This window comes from Ovis aries, chromosome 5 (genome assembly GCF_016772045.2).
Source record: "Ovis aries strain OAR_USU_Benz2616 breed Rambouillet chromosome 5, ARS-UI_Ramb_v3.0, whole genome shotgun sequence".
NCBI classification, from domain to species: domain Eukaryota; kingdom Metazoa; phylum Chordata; class Mammalia; order Artiodactyla; family Bovidae; genus Ovis; species Ovis aries.
Window position 1 is genome coordinate 18057296 of NC_056058.1, and position 16762 is coordinate 18074057.

General features: G+C 57.4%; 1 protein-coding gene across 10 annotated transcripts in view; it reads left to right on the top strand.

Annotated features, from left to right (window-relative positions):
* The first annotated feature begins 349 nt into the window (after positions 1 to 349).
* Positions 350 to 16762, top strand: part of PIP5K1C (phosphatidylinositol-4-phosphate 5-kinase type 1 gamma) — a 48040-nt gene continuing 31627 nt past the window's right edge. For 9 of the 10 annotated variants that reach the window (XM_042250170.2, XM_004008609.6, XM_042250172.2 and 6 more), the window contains exon 1: positions 350 to 544. In XM_042250170.2, the coding sequence (XP_042106104.1) occupies positions 451 to 544 (94 nt within the window). In that variant the 5' untranslated portion in view covers positions 350 to 450. Of the gene's footprint in view, positions 545 to 628; positions 820 to 16762 lie in introns of those variants that run through there. The other variant, XM_060416314.1, reaches the window with a different exon arrangement.

Sequence of the window (16762 nt, forward strand, 5' to 3'; positions counted from 1 at the left end):
TAATGCTCTTAAGCACTACATCATTCTGGAGAAGGAAATGGCAACCTTCTCCAGTGTTCTTGCCTGGGATAATCTCACTGACGGAGGAGCCTAGCGGGCTACAGTCCATGCTGTCATAGAATCGCACGCGACTGAGAGACAGCACTACAGCAGTATTGGCAGAAATGGCGCTGCTCTTCCATTCCCTGGGCGCGTGAGGGCGCTCGCGGCGCTCCCGGGGACTCTGACGCACGCAGGCCCCGCCCCCGAGTCCCTACTGGCGACGCGCGCAGTGCGCGATGGCGCAGCGCCTGGCCCCGCCCCGGGCCCGCCCCTCGCTCCCTGGCCCGGCCCCCTCCCTCCGCTCTCCAGCCGGCGGCGGTTGTTGTTCAGCGGCGGCGGCCGCAGCTCGGGTCGCAGCCTCCGGCCGCCGGGCCGCCCGCCAGCCCGCCGGCGGGTCCGCGCGCGGCCATGGAGCTGGAGGTGCCGGACGAGGCGGAGAGCGCCGAAGCCGGGGCCGTGACCTCGGAGGCGGCCTGGGCGGCGGAGAGCGGTGCGACAGCAGGTAACGGTTCCGGACCTTCCTCCCCTCCCCGCTCCCCGAATGGACCCGCCTGACCCCCCTGCCGGGGCCCAGTGGACCCGTCCAAGCGCTGGAGGGGCGTCGGGACCTGCTGCAGGAAGGTCGGAACGTTCCACTCGGGGGCGCTCGCGGGGGGGATGGAACGCCCCACTCCGGGGCCAGGGGACGCGTCGTCTGGGGCCCGAGGGAGGACGGTACACCCCGCCTCGGTGGCTCAGGCGTGGCGCCGCCCATTCCTGGGGTCCTTGGGGAGAGCTGTGAGTCTGGGGGCGGGGGTGGGTGCAGGGCCCCATTCTGGGAGGCTGTGGGTGGAGTAGCTCCGGTTGGAGGCGCGCGGGGAAGATGGGTACTCACCTCTGGGCGGGGGGAGGCGACCCCCGTTTAGGACGCGCCATGGGTGAGTGGGTGCACCGCCTGCCTCCTGCTGAGGGCGCTGAGGGACGACATCCCACCCGGTCTTGTGAGGGGGCTGCTCTACGCGTGGGATTGTGGAGTACCCCCGTTCCAGTGAGGAGCCCTGCCTCCAAAGGGTGATGCAGACCCTCTGCTCCCGGCCGCCCACCTTGCTAGCGTCAGCTCCCGGGCCTCACCTCTTGCCCTGCAGGCGGTCACCCTCTGGGCCCATCTTACTGGTCGTGAAGGGCAGGGGCTGCTGTGGTGGAAATGGGGGGTCTCGAAGGCCAGCCGGGTCAGCCTCCTGACTACCTTATCATTCTTTGTGGAATTCACCAGACCAGGTTTTTAGTTCACTGGCCGTTCTTTTCCCTTCCTGGGCCTCAGTTTACTTGCTCTAACAGGAGGGGGCTAGGGGTTGACATCTCCAGACACCTTCAGTGCCAGGGCCCTGCTAGCAGGTGGGGAACAGGAGAGCCCCCGGCCTTTTCCCTGGATGTTGAGAGGGGGGCTGCCGTGGCTCTGCAGGGTGTACTGCTTTCCTCAGGTCCTCTCCTGGGTCTGTATCCCTCACCCTTCCCTAGAGCAGGTTTGGGGAGGGAGGCGGCCTCACCCAGCCCTGCGGGCTCCAGGCCGAGCTGGAGCCCTGCCCCTGCCTGGAGGGGCCGGTTCCTCCTTCGTCCAAATTTCAGGCTTCCAAGTACGAAGTTTCCGATCTGCAGAATTCTCCGTTTCCCCCTCTCTCCCCCCAAGGCAGCCCTCTCTGGCGAGTCCCTGTGGACGCCTACCTGGGGCACCCATCCTCCTTCTCCCCCAGGCCTCCCGAACCTTCCGTGGCAGGAGGGAGATACTGCGCTGCCCGGGAGTTGGGAGAAATGTTTGGAGGAATAGCCGGAGCTGGGAGCAGTCTCCACCCCGCCCCAGCCCTCCCCGGGCTCCGGAGCACTCCCACTGCTCCCCTTCCTGTTACCATCTGGAGCTGCATGGTGGATGACCCCGTTCAGCTCCACCATCCGGCCCCCACGCCCTGCTTCTTTGCTGGCAGCGATGCCAGCACCAGACAGTGGAGGGGCCCAGCTGAAGTCCCTTCTCAGCCCCCTGACCTCCACCAGCAGTCCTCTGCCCTATATGGGCAGAGACAAAACAGCCTAGGACACAGTGACTACAGGAAAGCCACACAGCAAACGTGTCTTATCAGGGGCTAGGTGATGGGGTCAGATAAAGTTCAGGCCCCGGCTGTGGTTGGGTCTGAGCCCCGGGACTTGACCAGTGAGACCCCCCCCCCAACCCCTGCCTGTCCCCAAACCCGCAGAAACCCGACTCCCACACAGCTGATGGCTTATTTCACTCACTGTAGGGTCAATAGCTACCTGTCCTCTGCTGAACCAGTTTCTGTTAAGTTTGGGGAACAACTGTCCACACCTTTCCTGCTGCTCACACAGAAGCGTAAACACACAGCCGGGGCTGCTCATTCACCAGGGGTTTGGAGGGTACCCTCACACCTTGGCACCAGTGACAGTTAGGGCTGGAAAACTCTTTGTTGTAGGGACACCATCCTGGACACTGTAGGGGGTGGAGCAGCATCCCTGCCCCCACTCACTCGATGCCAGGAGCCCCCCAGTCGTGATGACCATAGACCTTCTCCCCAGACATCACCCGTGTTCCCTGGAGAGGCAGCCACCAAGAGTGAGGCCTGCTGTACTTCCCTTATCATTCTGTGCCTTGCTGGCTTTTTTATCCACAATATGATCCCCCCCCCCCCCGCCCCCACGTTGGTATCAGTTCTTTTCAGAGAAAGAGAATACAGTGCTGTGATTGAGAGGGTGGAAACTGTAGCTTGCCTGTGTTCCACTCAGGTGCTCTGTGACCTCCAAGGTCAAATGCCTTGATCTCTCTGAGCCTCAGTGTCCCCATCTGTAAAACGGGGCCACACCACCAGCAGTACTTGAATTAGTGTATCAGCAAGTGGAGAGTGCTTGGGGAACTTTAGCAGCAGCCCACGCCGGTTAGGCCTTACTGACTCAGAGGGCCTCCTGGTGGGGGACGGTTGGGTGGTGTCTGGAGCTGGCTTTGTTGTCACAGCCATACTGCAGTAAACACCCTTGAACATGGCCTGGCGCTGTGGTGCTTTCATCTCTAGAAGCTGGAGTCCCTGCCTCTGAGTGGCTGGGTCAGGGGCAAGCAGGTTGACGCTTGGGGGCTTTGTGGAGAGTCCCGGCAGGGCTGAGAGAGCCTGGCTGTCTGTGTGCCCACAGCCTTGCTAGCTCCACTTCGGATGTCATTGGCCTCGGTCCCTGGGGCCAATCTGATGGGAGTTAAATGGTGGTGGTGTTTAGAATCTGGTTACTTTAAACACCTGGGTTCCCAAGGCCTGGTCCAGGGAAGGCCTGCTGGGGTTCTCTGCTGGCTCTTGGGCGCCGTGTGGGGTGTCTGGGTCCAGCAAGGATCTCAGGGAGGGCTGGGCCCTGTGGGGGCCCATGAGCCGCCTGTGGGCTTTGGCTGTGCTGTGGTCTGTTGCTTCTGAGCTATTTCCCTCCTGCCCTTCTTGCTTCCATGTTATTTCAGAACAGTCAGCTTTGTCTCACAGACCCCCAACCCCTTCCCACGTCTAACTTGGTGGCAGATTTTGTTGGCTTTGCCTCCAAATGGACTGAAAATCCACCCACTTCCCCCCACCCCTCTGCCTCCACCTGGTTTAGCCCCATCCTCATTGCTGGCCTGATCTGTCTCTTCCTGTGTTCCCTGCCACTCAGTCCAGAAGGCTCTGCCCCTCCTCTGCGATGGCCCTCCAGGGTCCCACCTCACTGGGGTAAAAGCCCAGGTCCTCCCCCAAGGCCATGCATGTCCTGCCCTCCCCTCTTTCCTCTCTCCCCTTCTCTCACTCTGTAAAAGACCCCCGGGCCTCCACCCTGCTCCTCCAGCACAGCAGACCCAGTCCTGTCCCAGGACCTTTGCACCTGCTGTGTCCTCTGCCCGGGATGCTTGTCCTCCATATCCCTGACTTTGCTTCCAGAGCTCTTCCAAGTTTTTGCTATGACATCTCCCCTCAGGCTTCCTCTTATGGTTGAGGGGCCTGAAAGGGGCAGGAAGCCAGCACGGCCCAGGCAAAGGCCTGGGTGGCTTGAAGAGCAGTGGGGGCCATCATGGCTGGGCAGGTGGGACCTCCTCCTGAGGCTTCCTCTGCAGCTGTGGGTAGATGGTAACCTGGGGCTGTGGCCGCCCTCGTCCCCTCACTGACTCAGCTACAGCCTTTGGAGGCAGAAGGGTCCCAGTTCTAATCCCACCCTGGCCCCTTTCTAGTGATGTGACATCTGGCACTTGGTCCGGCACACTCAGTTCCCTCTGCAAAGCAGCCCTGGAAGCTAGACCATCTTTGCCAGCTGGGGACCGTCTGCCTTGGTTTCTCCATCTGTGAAATGGGCAGATGACTGTGCCTTTCTTGGAGGGCTGGGCCAGGCGGATTGGCATGTAGAGCCCTGGAAGGATGGATGGGGACCTGCTTAAGGGACCACTTCCCTCAGAACCTGGATGGGCAGGGCCGATGTCCAGCTCGGCTCATGGGGTCTCTCTGTGCCTTGTTGTGGCCTGTTGGACATTCTTGGAGGCTGGCTGGGGGTGGGGGTCAGGTACCAGGGCTCCCTCGCCCTCAGGTTGGTGGGGGTTAGGATGCGACGGCAAGCAGGTGAACCCAGGGGTTGTAGACTGAGGCCCGAGTCCATCCCACCTGCCGGTTCTTGTCTGTCGTGTCTCGTTGGTGCCTGCCATGCCCTGTCACTTGCCTGTCGTCCACAGGGTATCCAGCTACAGCGACAGAGCTGAGTGTTGAGATGGGCTCATGGCCTGTGAAGTCAGGGACACTTGCTGACTGGTGCTCTATGGAAGATGCCTGCCAACCCCTGAGTCAGACCATGCCAGCTCCAAGGGAGCTGTGAGGGTAGTGAAAGGGGCATTATGGCCCCAAGGGGTGACCAAGACCTGCTGCCTTAGAGCTGTCAGGGGAGCAGGTGACCCGAAGGAGAAATAGCAGCCATGTCAAGCATGTAGGCAGAAGATCAGCTGTGCAAAGGCCCTGAGGCAGGAATGAGCGTGGTGCAGGCCTGGCCTCACTCAGGTTCTGGTCTGAGTCCAGCTGATGGTGCTGGCAGGTGTAAGCAGGGCGGTAAGTCACACTCCAGAGTGATCACACTTGGGCTGCTTGGTAGGAAGAGGGGCTGTGGGGCCAGGGGCCTGGATGGGGGTCTTATGGGGGTGGAGGAAGATGAGGGAGTCTGCATCCTGGAATTGATGAGGGCAGATAGGAAAGGGCCCAAGAAGGAGCAGGTCTGGGGGTCCAGGCTCAGGCAGGCTTGTGCTGATGGGGGAAGGGAAGGTCTGGTGGGCTTCCTGGGATTTCCGACGCAGGTGGAGGCCCACGGGACCTTGGGTGGGACGGCCTGAGGCTCGGCCTGACTCACTCTTGCCTGGGCCGAGGACTGTGTACCTCTTTCCACCTTGCAAGGTGAGGACAGTGGGGTCCCAAAGATTTGGTAGGACAGGAAGAGGTGGGACCCACCTCCCTTGGCAGCACTCATTAAGTGACAGCATTTGCTAGCCTGGGGGCTGAGGATCAAGAGCGTCTGGACTCCAGGCCCCCCTGTTCCCCCAGCCTGCCGCCCCGGCCCAGCCCTAGCCGAATGTCACCACTCATAACAGTCCAGGCTGGAGCCCTGCTGGGAGTTTCCAGGCTGTTGCCGGTTGGCTGCCGGGCTTGAGGTAGGACTGCCCACATTAGGGATTACTGACCTGGGGATTAGCTGAGGGGCCTCTGCACTAATTAGGCACCACCAGGCCGCCTGGAGAGGTTAGGGTCCAACCTGAGGAGCCAGATGCCAGAGCCAGCAGGAGGGCATCTGGGGACCTGGCGTCTGGTTCTGACCCAGGAAAGGGACCCCAGCATTAGTCACAGTCGCGCCTCACTCAATCACACACTCATCGTGTCCATATGTGGGCCTTGATCCTGGGGGCCGGGGATGAAAGTTTGAGGCCGTGGGATGCAGGGCGGGTGTTTGTTACATGTGGGTGCTGAAGACTGGCTGGGCCAGGCGCTGGAGCCAGCCCGAATGAGACAGCGTGGTCCCTGTGTGCCGGGGCAGGGGGTTGCCAGTGGGGTGCGTGCAGACAGTAAGTAAAGGAGGAAAACAGGTATCATGCTGCCAAGAGGAAGAGAAGAGCAGAGAAGGGGAGAGAAAGGACAGGGGTGTGTACTATGGAGTGTGGGGAGGGGCTTCCAGCACGTGCAAAGGCCCTGGGGCAGACCATGTTGGAGGAACATAGAGGAGGCTTGTGTATCTGGAGCAGAGTCGGGAGGGGAGGTCAGGGAGGGGACTGGGCAGGTTGTGCAGGGCCTCATGGGCCTGGGGGAGGACATGGGCTTTTACCCCAGGGAGTTGGGAGCCCTGGAGGGCTGTGGGCAGAGGAGGGGCTGGCCTGACTTAGCTGCTCACAGACTAAGCCACAGTGGGGGACAGACTGTGGGGAGGGAGGAAGGAGTGGGGCACTGGGGCAGAGGGGACTGTGCAGGTCCTGGTGGGTGGGGCTGAGGCTCAGGTGGAGGCAGGAGTGATTCAGAGTAGATTTTAGAAGCCAGGTTGACAGGACTGATTGAAGGGTTGAGCATGGAGGAGCAAGAGACAGAGGGGAGTAGGGGCTGACTCCCATGTTGTGACCTGTGCCCCAGAAAGACAAGCTGCCTCATCTAAGGTGGCGGACGGGGTGGGAGCAGGTGTGGGGGACGGTCGGGTGCAGTGTTAGTATGAGATGTAGAGAAATGCCGGAGGGCAGAGGACCCAGTCTGGAGCCCGGGGGGGGGTGGTGGGCTGGTGGCTTTGGGGTGGGGAGGTGGGGTGAGGCAGGGCCAGGGCCTACCTGTGTGGAGTGATGACCGGGCAGCTGAAGTCCCTGTTGGGAGACACGTCTTAGCACCTCTGGTAGGACATGGCCTTTCCAACCTCTGACCACTGGAGGGAAGGTGACCAGGGAGCAGGTGCAGAGGATTTGGGGTCCCAGCAGCCCCGGGAGGCTCATGGGGGAAGCAGGATTCAGGCTTGCCTTCCTCTCGGGGTCCCATGAGGGTTAGATGAGCCAGCCCACAGGAACTGTCCAGGACAGGGCCCAGCCCTGAGGCTGGTGGCCCAGGGGGCACCTGCCAGGGCAGGAATCTGAGTGGGCTGTCTCTTGGGTCCTTCTGCCACCGGTTAGGGACTGGGATGGACGTGGAAAGAGCAGGGGCCTTTATCGGGGTGTCCTCAGGATAGGAGGGATGATCTGGGTCAGCACCCTGAGCCAGCTTAGGGTTGACTGGTTTGGTGGTGGTGGCTCTGGGATGTGGGGTGGGCCCTGACTGGGCCTGGCCTGGCCGGGAGTGGTTAGGGTGGGGCCCCCGGGCTTGTGTGTGAGCAGGATGAGGAGGGGGAGGGTGTAAACCATGGTGGCTTGGTTTGCACAGCACACATGTGCTCATGGGCATGTTGTTTGTGATCTGGGAGTTGGCTGACTCAAGGTGAGACAGTCCCCAGGTCTGCAGGACCCCCAAGATGTTGGAGCTTCGTTAAGATGCATGTGATTAACCTCAGGTGAACTGTTCTGAGCTCCCTCCAGCAAGGGTGAGAGCGCTGCACCTCGTCCATTTCTTCCATCTTTGCTGAGCTTACACACAAGGGGATGTTTTGATGTAGTTGCAACTTGTATATATATATATATGTCTCATACTAATACACATCAAAACTGAGTCAGAGAAAACATGAGTCAGAGGGAAAGGTTTTCATGTGTTGTTTCATCTTGATGTTTCATCTTCATTGTGTTGAAAATGTATCCTGGGGCTTCTCTGGTGGTCCAGTGGCTAAGATGCTGCACTTTCACTGCAAGAAGTGCAGGTTCGATCCTTGGTCTGGAAACAAAGACCCCATATGCCAAGTGGCGTGGCCATAAAATAGAAGAAAAAAAAAAATGTTTCCCAGCAAAAGGAGCAAGAAAACCTGGGATAAAGGGGCCTATCCACCGAGGTCAAAGATAAGAGAGTTCTTGATACCTCTGTCCGTAAAGAGAGTTCTCGGGCCTCTCTGCATGCTGTCTTGATTCCATACTCAGAGACCCTTTTTCACCACTCACTCCACTCCTGCATTCCATCCTACACATCTCAGGACCCTTACCTACTTTCTGGGAACTGCATATCAATTGCATCATATATTTCCCATTTTCAAATTACATATCAGTCTTTTACTTATTGATCTGTAGGAGCCTTTTATATACTATGGAAGGTTTATTTATTTTTTTAATCCATGGTACAAATAAGTGCAAGAAGCTTCTCTCCATCTTCTCTTACAGTGATTATTGATGCCAGGCGGATATTTTGTTTTCATGTGGTCACACTGTCTCTCTTCCTATGGTTTCTCAGGTTGGTGAATGTGTCATCTGTGCTGAGGTTACAGTTAAATTCTTCTAGTGCTTCTATGGAGAAGGCAATGGCACCCCACTCCAGTACTCTTGCCTGGAAAATCCCATGGACAAAGGAGCCTGGTGGGCTGTAGTCCATGGGGTCGTGAAGAGTCAGACACGATTGAGTGACTTCACTTTCACTTTTCACTTTCATGCATTGGAGAAGGCAATGGCAACCCACTCCAGTACTCTTGCCTGGTGAATCCCAGGGACGGTGGAGGCTGGTGGGCTGCCGTCTATGGGGTCGCACAGAGTCGGACACGACTGACATGACTTAGCAGCAGCAGTGCTTCTATAATTTTACTTTTTTCCCTTTATGTTTAAATTCCTGTTAGATTTGGAGTTTATCCCGGCATGAGACGTGTGAGGGTTTAATTGAGCAGAGTGCTCCCGGGTGGCTCTGGGTCATCCCAGCCCCTCTTCCTGGATAATCTGCTTTCCTCCTGCTAGCAAATGTCACCCGATCACAGGCCAGACTCCGGCGAGTGGCTGGTCTATTTCTGGACTTTTATTCGATTCCCCTCGTCTGCCTCTGCCTTCATGCAGAAGTCATGCCTTCAGCTACAAGTAATAACACGTTTACCAGGAGAAAAGCCGCAGTGAGACCTGCAGTTGGTGGAAAGTGAGCGTTTGTTTCTGTCTCAACCCTACATCTCTGCAGAGGCAATGACTGTCATTCTGGGTATATTATTATCCTTTCAACATTTTACTTTGAAAACTTTGAAACCTTCACAGAGTGGTGGGGATGTTCTGGCGACACCCACATGCCCTCTGCCATGAAGTCCAGGGGAAGGAGGACACACAGGGCCTGGCTCCCTAGGGCTCTGTCACCCAGTGTCACGACTGATCCCCGTGTGGCCTGGTCTGACACCAGCTATTGATTCAGTCAGAAATGCAGAAAGCCCGGCACTAAAGAGACCCCGCAAAGGACCCTTGTCTGTGGTCTGAGGGCTGAGCCCAGCAGGCAGGGCACCACCTCACTGGGCACGTGGGGAGCATCCTAGGACCTCACTGATCCGCATGTACCTGGGAGTGAACGTGTGAGTTACAGGTTTATTTCAGCCACTAGGTAGACCTGCAGATGGGGAATCTGTGAGTAAGGAGGACAGAGGAGGCCAGGCTGTGTGTCCGATGAACAAAGAGGCTCTCTGAGCGCAGCACAGGGTCACGTGGAGGAAATGGAACATGGGACAGGATTTAGTTCCATGAATTAACCCAGGCTGTCCTGCGTGGTAACATCTGCTTCCTCCCTGGGACTCCATCCACGATCACACTCAGCATTTGGGGTCAGTGGGACCCTCTGAGGGCCCCTCTGTGACCCTAACCTCAGATGACTGCCCATACCTGCCACCTGTGGAGCCACCGGGCGTGTGCCTGGTGACCCTGCCCTCCTCCAGGGAAGGGAATCTGTCCTCCGCCTGCTCCTCCAGGAAGCCCACTTGATTTCCCTGGCCAAGGCCGCCCCCACTGCCCTTAGACCTTTCACGTGATGGCCATGTGGTGACCGTCCACTGCCCTGTGGGTCGTCTCTGCCTGAGCTTCAGGCCCTGAACTCTGGCAGCAGACCTGTGCTTGGTCCCTATGGCTGTTCTGCTGTCTGTGGCACCAGTAGTGAAAGTTCTGGAACTTTCTTTCTCTCAGGGCCCGCAGAGTCCTGGACGAACACCGCTGCCCCCACCCCCCTTGCCATCCCTGGCCCTGTCCTGTGCAAGGCTTCCTGTTTATCACTCTGGAGACACTCACTCTGTGCCCTGAGATGGGGGAGGCATTGCGGTGTGGGCTGCTGGTCAGGACTTGGCCCCCACCTGCATGCTCCCCTCCAGCCACATCAAGCCCTGTCTGCTGTCCCTGGAGAGTGTCCCATCCCGTCACAGGGTCTTTGCGTGTGCTGCCCGCTGCATCCCACCACCCACCGTTAGAAGTCAGCTCTCATGATTTTTCTCTTCTGTGAAGCTGCCATGTGTTTCTGGCACAAAACAGATCTGGCTCCACCCTCAGGCCCACCCCAGGCACCTCTCACCAGCACCCTCCATGTCCCACCCCCTCCGCCCCCACCCACAATGCAGGGGCCCCGGGTTCAATCCCTGGTCAGGGAACTAGATCCCACATGCCGCAGCTAAGATCGGGCACAACTGAACAAATAAATATTTTAAAAATACTTCATTGCTAAAAAACTCTACTGGCCATTTGAGCCTTTAGAAAGCAGTAATCATTCTGCAATGGTAACATCAAAGATCACTCACGACAGATCACTGTGCCAAGGATAGTAGTGATAAAGTTTGAAACGTGAGAATTAACAGAACGTGACTCAGAGACTTGAAGGGAGCAAATGCTGTTGGGTAAACGACGTTGGCACACCTGCCCGATGGAGGGCGCCCACAGACATGCAGCGTGAGAAGCACACGGTGTCTGCCCTGTGCAGTAAGGCAAAATTGGGCTGCAGACCTCAGTCTGCACTTAGGAGTTTTGGGTAACAGCTTTGTTGAGGTAGAATTCACAGGCCACTGGGTTTTACCTGTTCAAAGTGTGTAATTCAGTGGTTTTACTATATCCACAGAGTAGTGCAGCCATCACCACAGTCGATTTTAGAGCACTTTCATCACCCCAGAAGGAAACCCGTCCCCATGAGCAGGCACCCTCCACCCGCTCCCCCAGTCCCTGACAATCAGTACCCCACTCTCTGTGTCTGTGGATTGGCCTGCTCAGCACATTTCCCATCACTGGAATCACACCCTGTGTGTTCTTCTGTGTCTGCTCCTCTCACTGAGCATCGTGTTCTCAGGGTGCGTCTACGTGATAGCGAATGTCAGGGCTTCTCTCCTTCTCGAGGCCAAGTGATGCTCCCAGGTGTGGAGGGACACGTGTGTTTATCCACCCGTCCGTGGGCATTTGGGCTGTTTGCACCTCTCTGCCGGTGTGGCTCATAGGCCGAGAACATCCATGTACAGCCCTTACGTGGACACGGGTCCTCGTGTCTCGGGCGGACACCCAGCCTTGGGGCTGCTGGGTCCGATGGAAACTCCAGTTACCCTTCTGAAGAAACACTGCCCTGTTCGCACTCAGCTGCACCTGTTCCCCTGCCCCATCCTCATCGTGGAATGGGGCTGGGCGCTCACCATGAGCTCTAGGTGTGTTTCCCTGATGGTCAGTGAACATCTCTTGCCTGTTGGCCATTCATGTTTCCTTTTTGGAGAAATGTCTGTTCAAATCCTTTGCTCCTTTTCTTTTTTCTTTCCTTCTTTTTTTCTTTAAAGTGTGTGGTTTTTTTTGGTGTGTGTGTGTTTTTTTTTTTTTTTTGATGTGGACTATTTTAAAGTCTTCCTTGAATTTGTTGCAGCATGGTTTCTGTTCTGTGGTTTGGTGCCTTGGCCATATGGTATGTAAAATCTTAGTTCCCTGGCCAGGGATCAAACCCACACCCCTGCATCGGAAGGCGAAGTCTTAACCACCAGGGACCACCAGGAAAGTCCCTGCTTGTCTTCCAGGTGGGTTGGTTTTTGTTTCATCACTGAATTGCAGACCTGCTTTCTAGGGTCTCGACACGAGCCCCTCCTCGGGTGGATGATCCACAGTGCTCCCTCCTGTTCTCTGAGTGGTCTTCTCACCTCCGCAGTGGTGCCTGTGGAAGCACAGATGTATTGCATTGTGACCAGGCCCCATTTCTCTCTTTTCCTTGGCTGGTGGTTCCCTGGGTGTTGTAGCCGAGGAATCCTGCCTGACTTGGGGTCATGAGGTTTGACCTTGTTTTCCTCTGAGGGTTTTATGGCCTTAGCCCTCACCTCCGTCTAGGTGTGTGATGCGTTTGAGTTAGTTTTGTGTTGCTGTGAGCGGGGCCCCAGTGTCTCCTCTCGTCCGGTTGTCTTCGTGCCCTCATGCTCTCCGGTCACTGGGGGGCCAGGACAGACCCCAGTCTGGGAAGAGCTGCAAGTGGACCCTAATCACCAACCACGCATGAGTCCTGCAGTGACAGATGTGGCAGGGCCTGTCCCCTCCCTGCCCTCACCTCTTGTGACTCACTCTGTTCTGGCCTTAGCAGCCTCTGGCTGTGACGGCTCCACAGTCACAGTCCTGCCTCAGGACCTGGTGCAGGCTCCTCCTGCTGCTGGGAGGCTGTGGGGCTCTCAGATGGCTGGTTGTTTCCCAGCTCTTCCGTGGATGCGGTTGTGGCTCAGGCTGGAGTCTGCTCTCTGGCGTCAAGTGCATCCTCCTCTCTTGGTCCTGAGTGGCCTCTGGTGAGGGACCTGGCCTCTCCGAGCCTCGCCCTCCACATCTGCTGCGTGGACATGATGATAGCGCCAGTCTTGTGGGCTGATGGGCAGTTTCAGTGAATCAGCAGCGCTGGCCTCATCGCACAGCCACGCTGAGCAGTAGCTGTTTCTGGGCCCTTGACCTGTTGCTCCGGCTGCTCCCCACAGTGACCAGTGGGCCAGAGCTGGAGGCCCACACGGCAGGCTGTACCCTGAGGCTCCTGCCCCGCTCTGTGCCAAGCCTGCCTGCCCTGGCCCAAGACCTCGACATGATTCTTGGGGTCACCACCAGGGAGAGAGGGTGGGTGCTGGTGTCCATGGTGGTGCCAGGTACCTGCTCGTGGGCTGCAGGAGATGTGACTGCTGCTCACTAAGGGAGCAGCTGCTGGAGGAGCAGCGGTGCAGCAGCAGGTCTAAACCAGACAGGGTGTGACTTACGATCAGTGGCAGGGAGTGGCGTCAGGGGCCAACTCCAGCCAGTGGTCAGGGAAGGCCTCTCTGAGGAGGTGCCATTTGATCCAGGCCTTATCCGTGAGCTGGGGCAGAGTGTTCCACACAGAGGAGAAGCATGTGCAAAGACTCTGGGTCAGGACTGTGCCTGGCATGTGTGGGGAACAGTGAGAGGGCCATGTGGTGGGAACACAGGGAGTAAGGGCAGGAGCAGGAGAGAGGTGAGGGCCGGAGGACGCACCGTGTGGAGTCCACCTCCATCTGCCCTTCCCCTTTGTCCCCCAGGGGCCATGTGGAGACCAGGTAGCACTCGTTAGTTACTGCCGTGTAACATTACCCCAGAGCGTCATGGCTTAAAACAGCGAGAAACACCTGTCATCTCACGCTTTCTGTGGGTCGGGAATCCGAGGGTGGCTTAGCCCCACACCTCGTGGCTCTATCTCTTATGAGGTCACAGTGAGGCTGTGGGCCAGGCGGGAGGAGCTGCCCCCAGGATGGAGCCTCCATTCCCTCATCTGTAAAATGGGACACTCCTAACCCCTGTCTCATCAAATGGGGCTGTGTGGTCAGCCTGGCTCAAGGGACCTCAAAGTGCAGGAGCCCCTGTGATACCCCTGGAGCCCAGCCAGGCATTGGGGACCTGGCTCGGCTGCCAACTTGCCAGGGACTTTGGGCAGGTCCAGGCCCTAGGGTTCTGGAAGGCCCCTGGGAAGTGGAGCCTGGGACTGAATGTGAGAACAGCCTCCACCTGGCTGGCAGCATCACCCCGCCAGCGACCGGAGGACTTGCAGCCACGGCCCCCACCTCCCCCTGCAGCCCTCGTCTGCTGGAATCCAGTGTGGCGTGTGTCTTCTGGTGCAGTGTGTGTTGCCCAGTGCGGGCTGCCGGAAAGTAAAAATACATCTGGGAGGAAAACTGGGCCAGGAAGCTTTGTACACCAGCCCTGAGACAGCACGTGGCCCTCCACTGGACGCCTGCGGGGTGGGCGGAGCGCTATCCCTTGGGCACTATGGCCACTGTCCTCCAGTCTGGCCCCTGTCTACTGTCTGCCTCCTAAGCACCAGGCCCCGCGCCCTGGTTTCCCCTAGGGAGCCCCTGCCCACCGCCTCCCCGCCAGGCAGGGTGCTGCAGCCCTGGGTGAGCAGGACCAGGCCCCACTGGGTCAGAGCCTCCCTGCCCACTTGCAGGGGACAAGAGGAAGGGGCAGCTGGTCCACCCTGGGCCCAGGCATCTGCTGGGGGGTCAGCACCAAGGACAGCAGTGCTGCGACGGGGAGACAGAGTCCATTGAGGCTAGAAGCCCATCACCACAGCCTCTTTGGTCTTGCTGGGTTGCAGACGTTTTTTGTGAGGAGCTGGGTGGCCTGTGTGGGAGCTGATGCAGCTGTGATTGTGAATGAGCAGGAGGGGCCATGTGCCAGTAAAACCTTGTAACAGCTGCGGTGAGTTTGGTCCATGGGGCAGGTTGCTGGCCCTTGATTTACATCAACAAATATTCTTCCCCCCACACTCATCTTGTTTCTTCAAGGAGCATCCATTGTGTTTCTGTCTCGACTCACATCCAAATACGCCTTCTCTGAGCCCAGTTTCTTCCTCTAACAGGAGAGACTAGCAGGGTGTTGCTTGGGACAGGCTGGGCTGGAAGCACCACAGTCCGTAGCCGTACTGGCTTCCAGCCCTTCATCTGATGTCCAGCTTGAGGGAACGTGTTGGAGACACTTGGGGGCTGCATGCCCACTGCTCTTCCCCCAGGCTCCTGACAGGGCATACTCAGCCTCCTCCATGCAGCCCTTCTGGGTTTCTCACTCAGCAGGTACTTGCTGAGGTCCACACCATGCCCAGCCGTGGGCGGGTGCAGAGGCATCCAGGACAGGAAGTGGAGCTTTTGGTGGAGTTGGGAGGGCGCTGGGGGCAGGATTGTGGTGTGTTATGCAGAGGGGGTGATCCAGGCCACCAGGGGAGGATAGAGCTGGGGTTGCTGTGGCCCCAGGACAGGCGTGGGGAAGGTGAGCTCTGCCCAGGTGTGAACCAGACACGGCTTCCCTCTCCTTAGCGCCTGCATCACAGGGATGGAGCCATCCCCTACCCAGTGATGGTGTGGGCCCAGTGGAAGACCTCGCACAACCAGGCCCATCGTCTGCCTGGCGCAGAGCAAGTTGCTCATCAAACCCCCCAGGCCCTGGGGCTTGCTGGCTGAGCAACCTCAGTCAGGCTGTGTGGCTCTGACCCCGTTATCTGGAAACTGGACACCAGAACCTCCTCCACCCGCCGCACCCTCCCTCTCCTCCGCTCCAGCCTCGGGGTAGCTCTCAGTGTAGCCAGCAGTGACCTTGCAGCCTTTGAAGCCAATGGGCCTCAGCTTCCCCAGCTGTAAAATGGGTCGAATGGCAGTTATCTCCTGGAGGTGGTGAGAGGGTTGGAGACTTGGCTGGATAGACCCTAACCTGGGAAGGCCGTGTGTGTGTATGTGTGTGTGTGTGTGTGTGTGTGTGTGCGTGCGTGTGTGCATGCGTGTGCGCATGCTGTAACCTTTCATTACAATGCACTTCAAACAGAAGACAGAACAGACTGGATAGTACAAGTAAGTGCATTTTTATCATGAAATATTTTAAATACCAGAGAGTAATATAATAAGCACCCACATTCAGGCTCTGCCTCCTGTCCCACACATCTTTATATGTGCTCCAGGTCTCCCCCCAGCACTGCCTGGGTCGAGTCAGGTCATCCCCTGGGTGCCATCCTGGGCGCTCCAGGGTGCTGGGCACACCTCGGTCCCATCCACTGGATGCCAGGAGCCCCCAGTCATGATGATCACAGATGTCCCCAGACATTGTGCAGTGTCCTCTGGGGCAGGATCACCAGGGTGAGAACCACCTTTAGGGCACTCCCCTCACCTGGACCCCTGGGTGGCCTTTGCTGGGTCTCCTCTGACCCGTCACAGAAAATGTTTGCTGACTCCTGACTTAAGGGAGAAACAAAGATTTGTTTAACCTGTGTAGTAACACATTGGTGTCTTTTATATTATTCTGAATTTTTCTGGGCACTTAAACTCTTTTCTTACTAAACATCAGGCAAGGAGCCAGTTCCCTCTGGAGTATTTTATCCCTAAAGCAGGACCCTGGACATAGGGGATGCTCACTGAGTTGGTTAGGGGTGCTCATGTATGTCCGCTGCTGCTCACTGCTCGCTGGGATCACTCACATTTGTGGGCAGAACCTCAAGAAATATTTCTCTCCAGAGTTTAAAAACACCTGACATGAAAGGTCAAAATTCACCTTTAACGTGGAGGGAAAATATTAAGAACATCTTCAGTTGTGCAGAAAAGTTGAAAGAATTGGAGAGTGGACACTCACTCATCACCACTCAGACCCTACAGTGGGCGTTTTGCTGTTTATCCCTCCAGCACCTGCCATCACTCATCCTTTACTCTCTCCATCTAACCTTTTGAAAGCATTTCAGAGCTGCAGACATCAGCACACTCCCTTGGAAACACTTCAACATGTGTTTCACTAACTAGACTTTGATATTTTCCAGCATGTTCTTGGTGATGTTAACTACTCTGATCACCCATTAACTTTAGACTTCTTAGCCTTCCCTGTCGTTAGTACTGGTGGTAAAAGTCTGAGATAACAACAAAA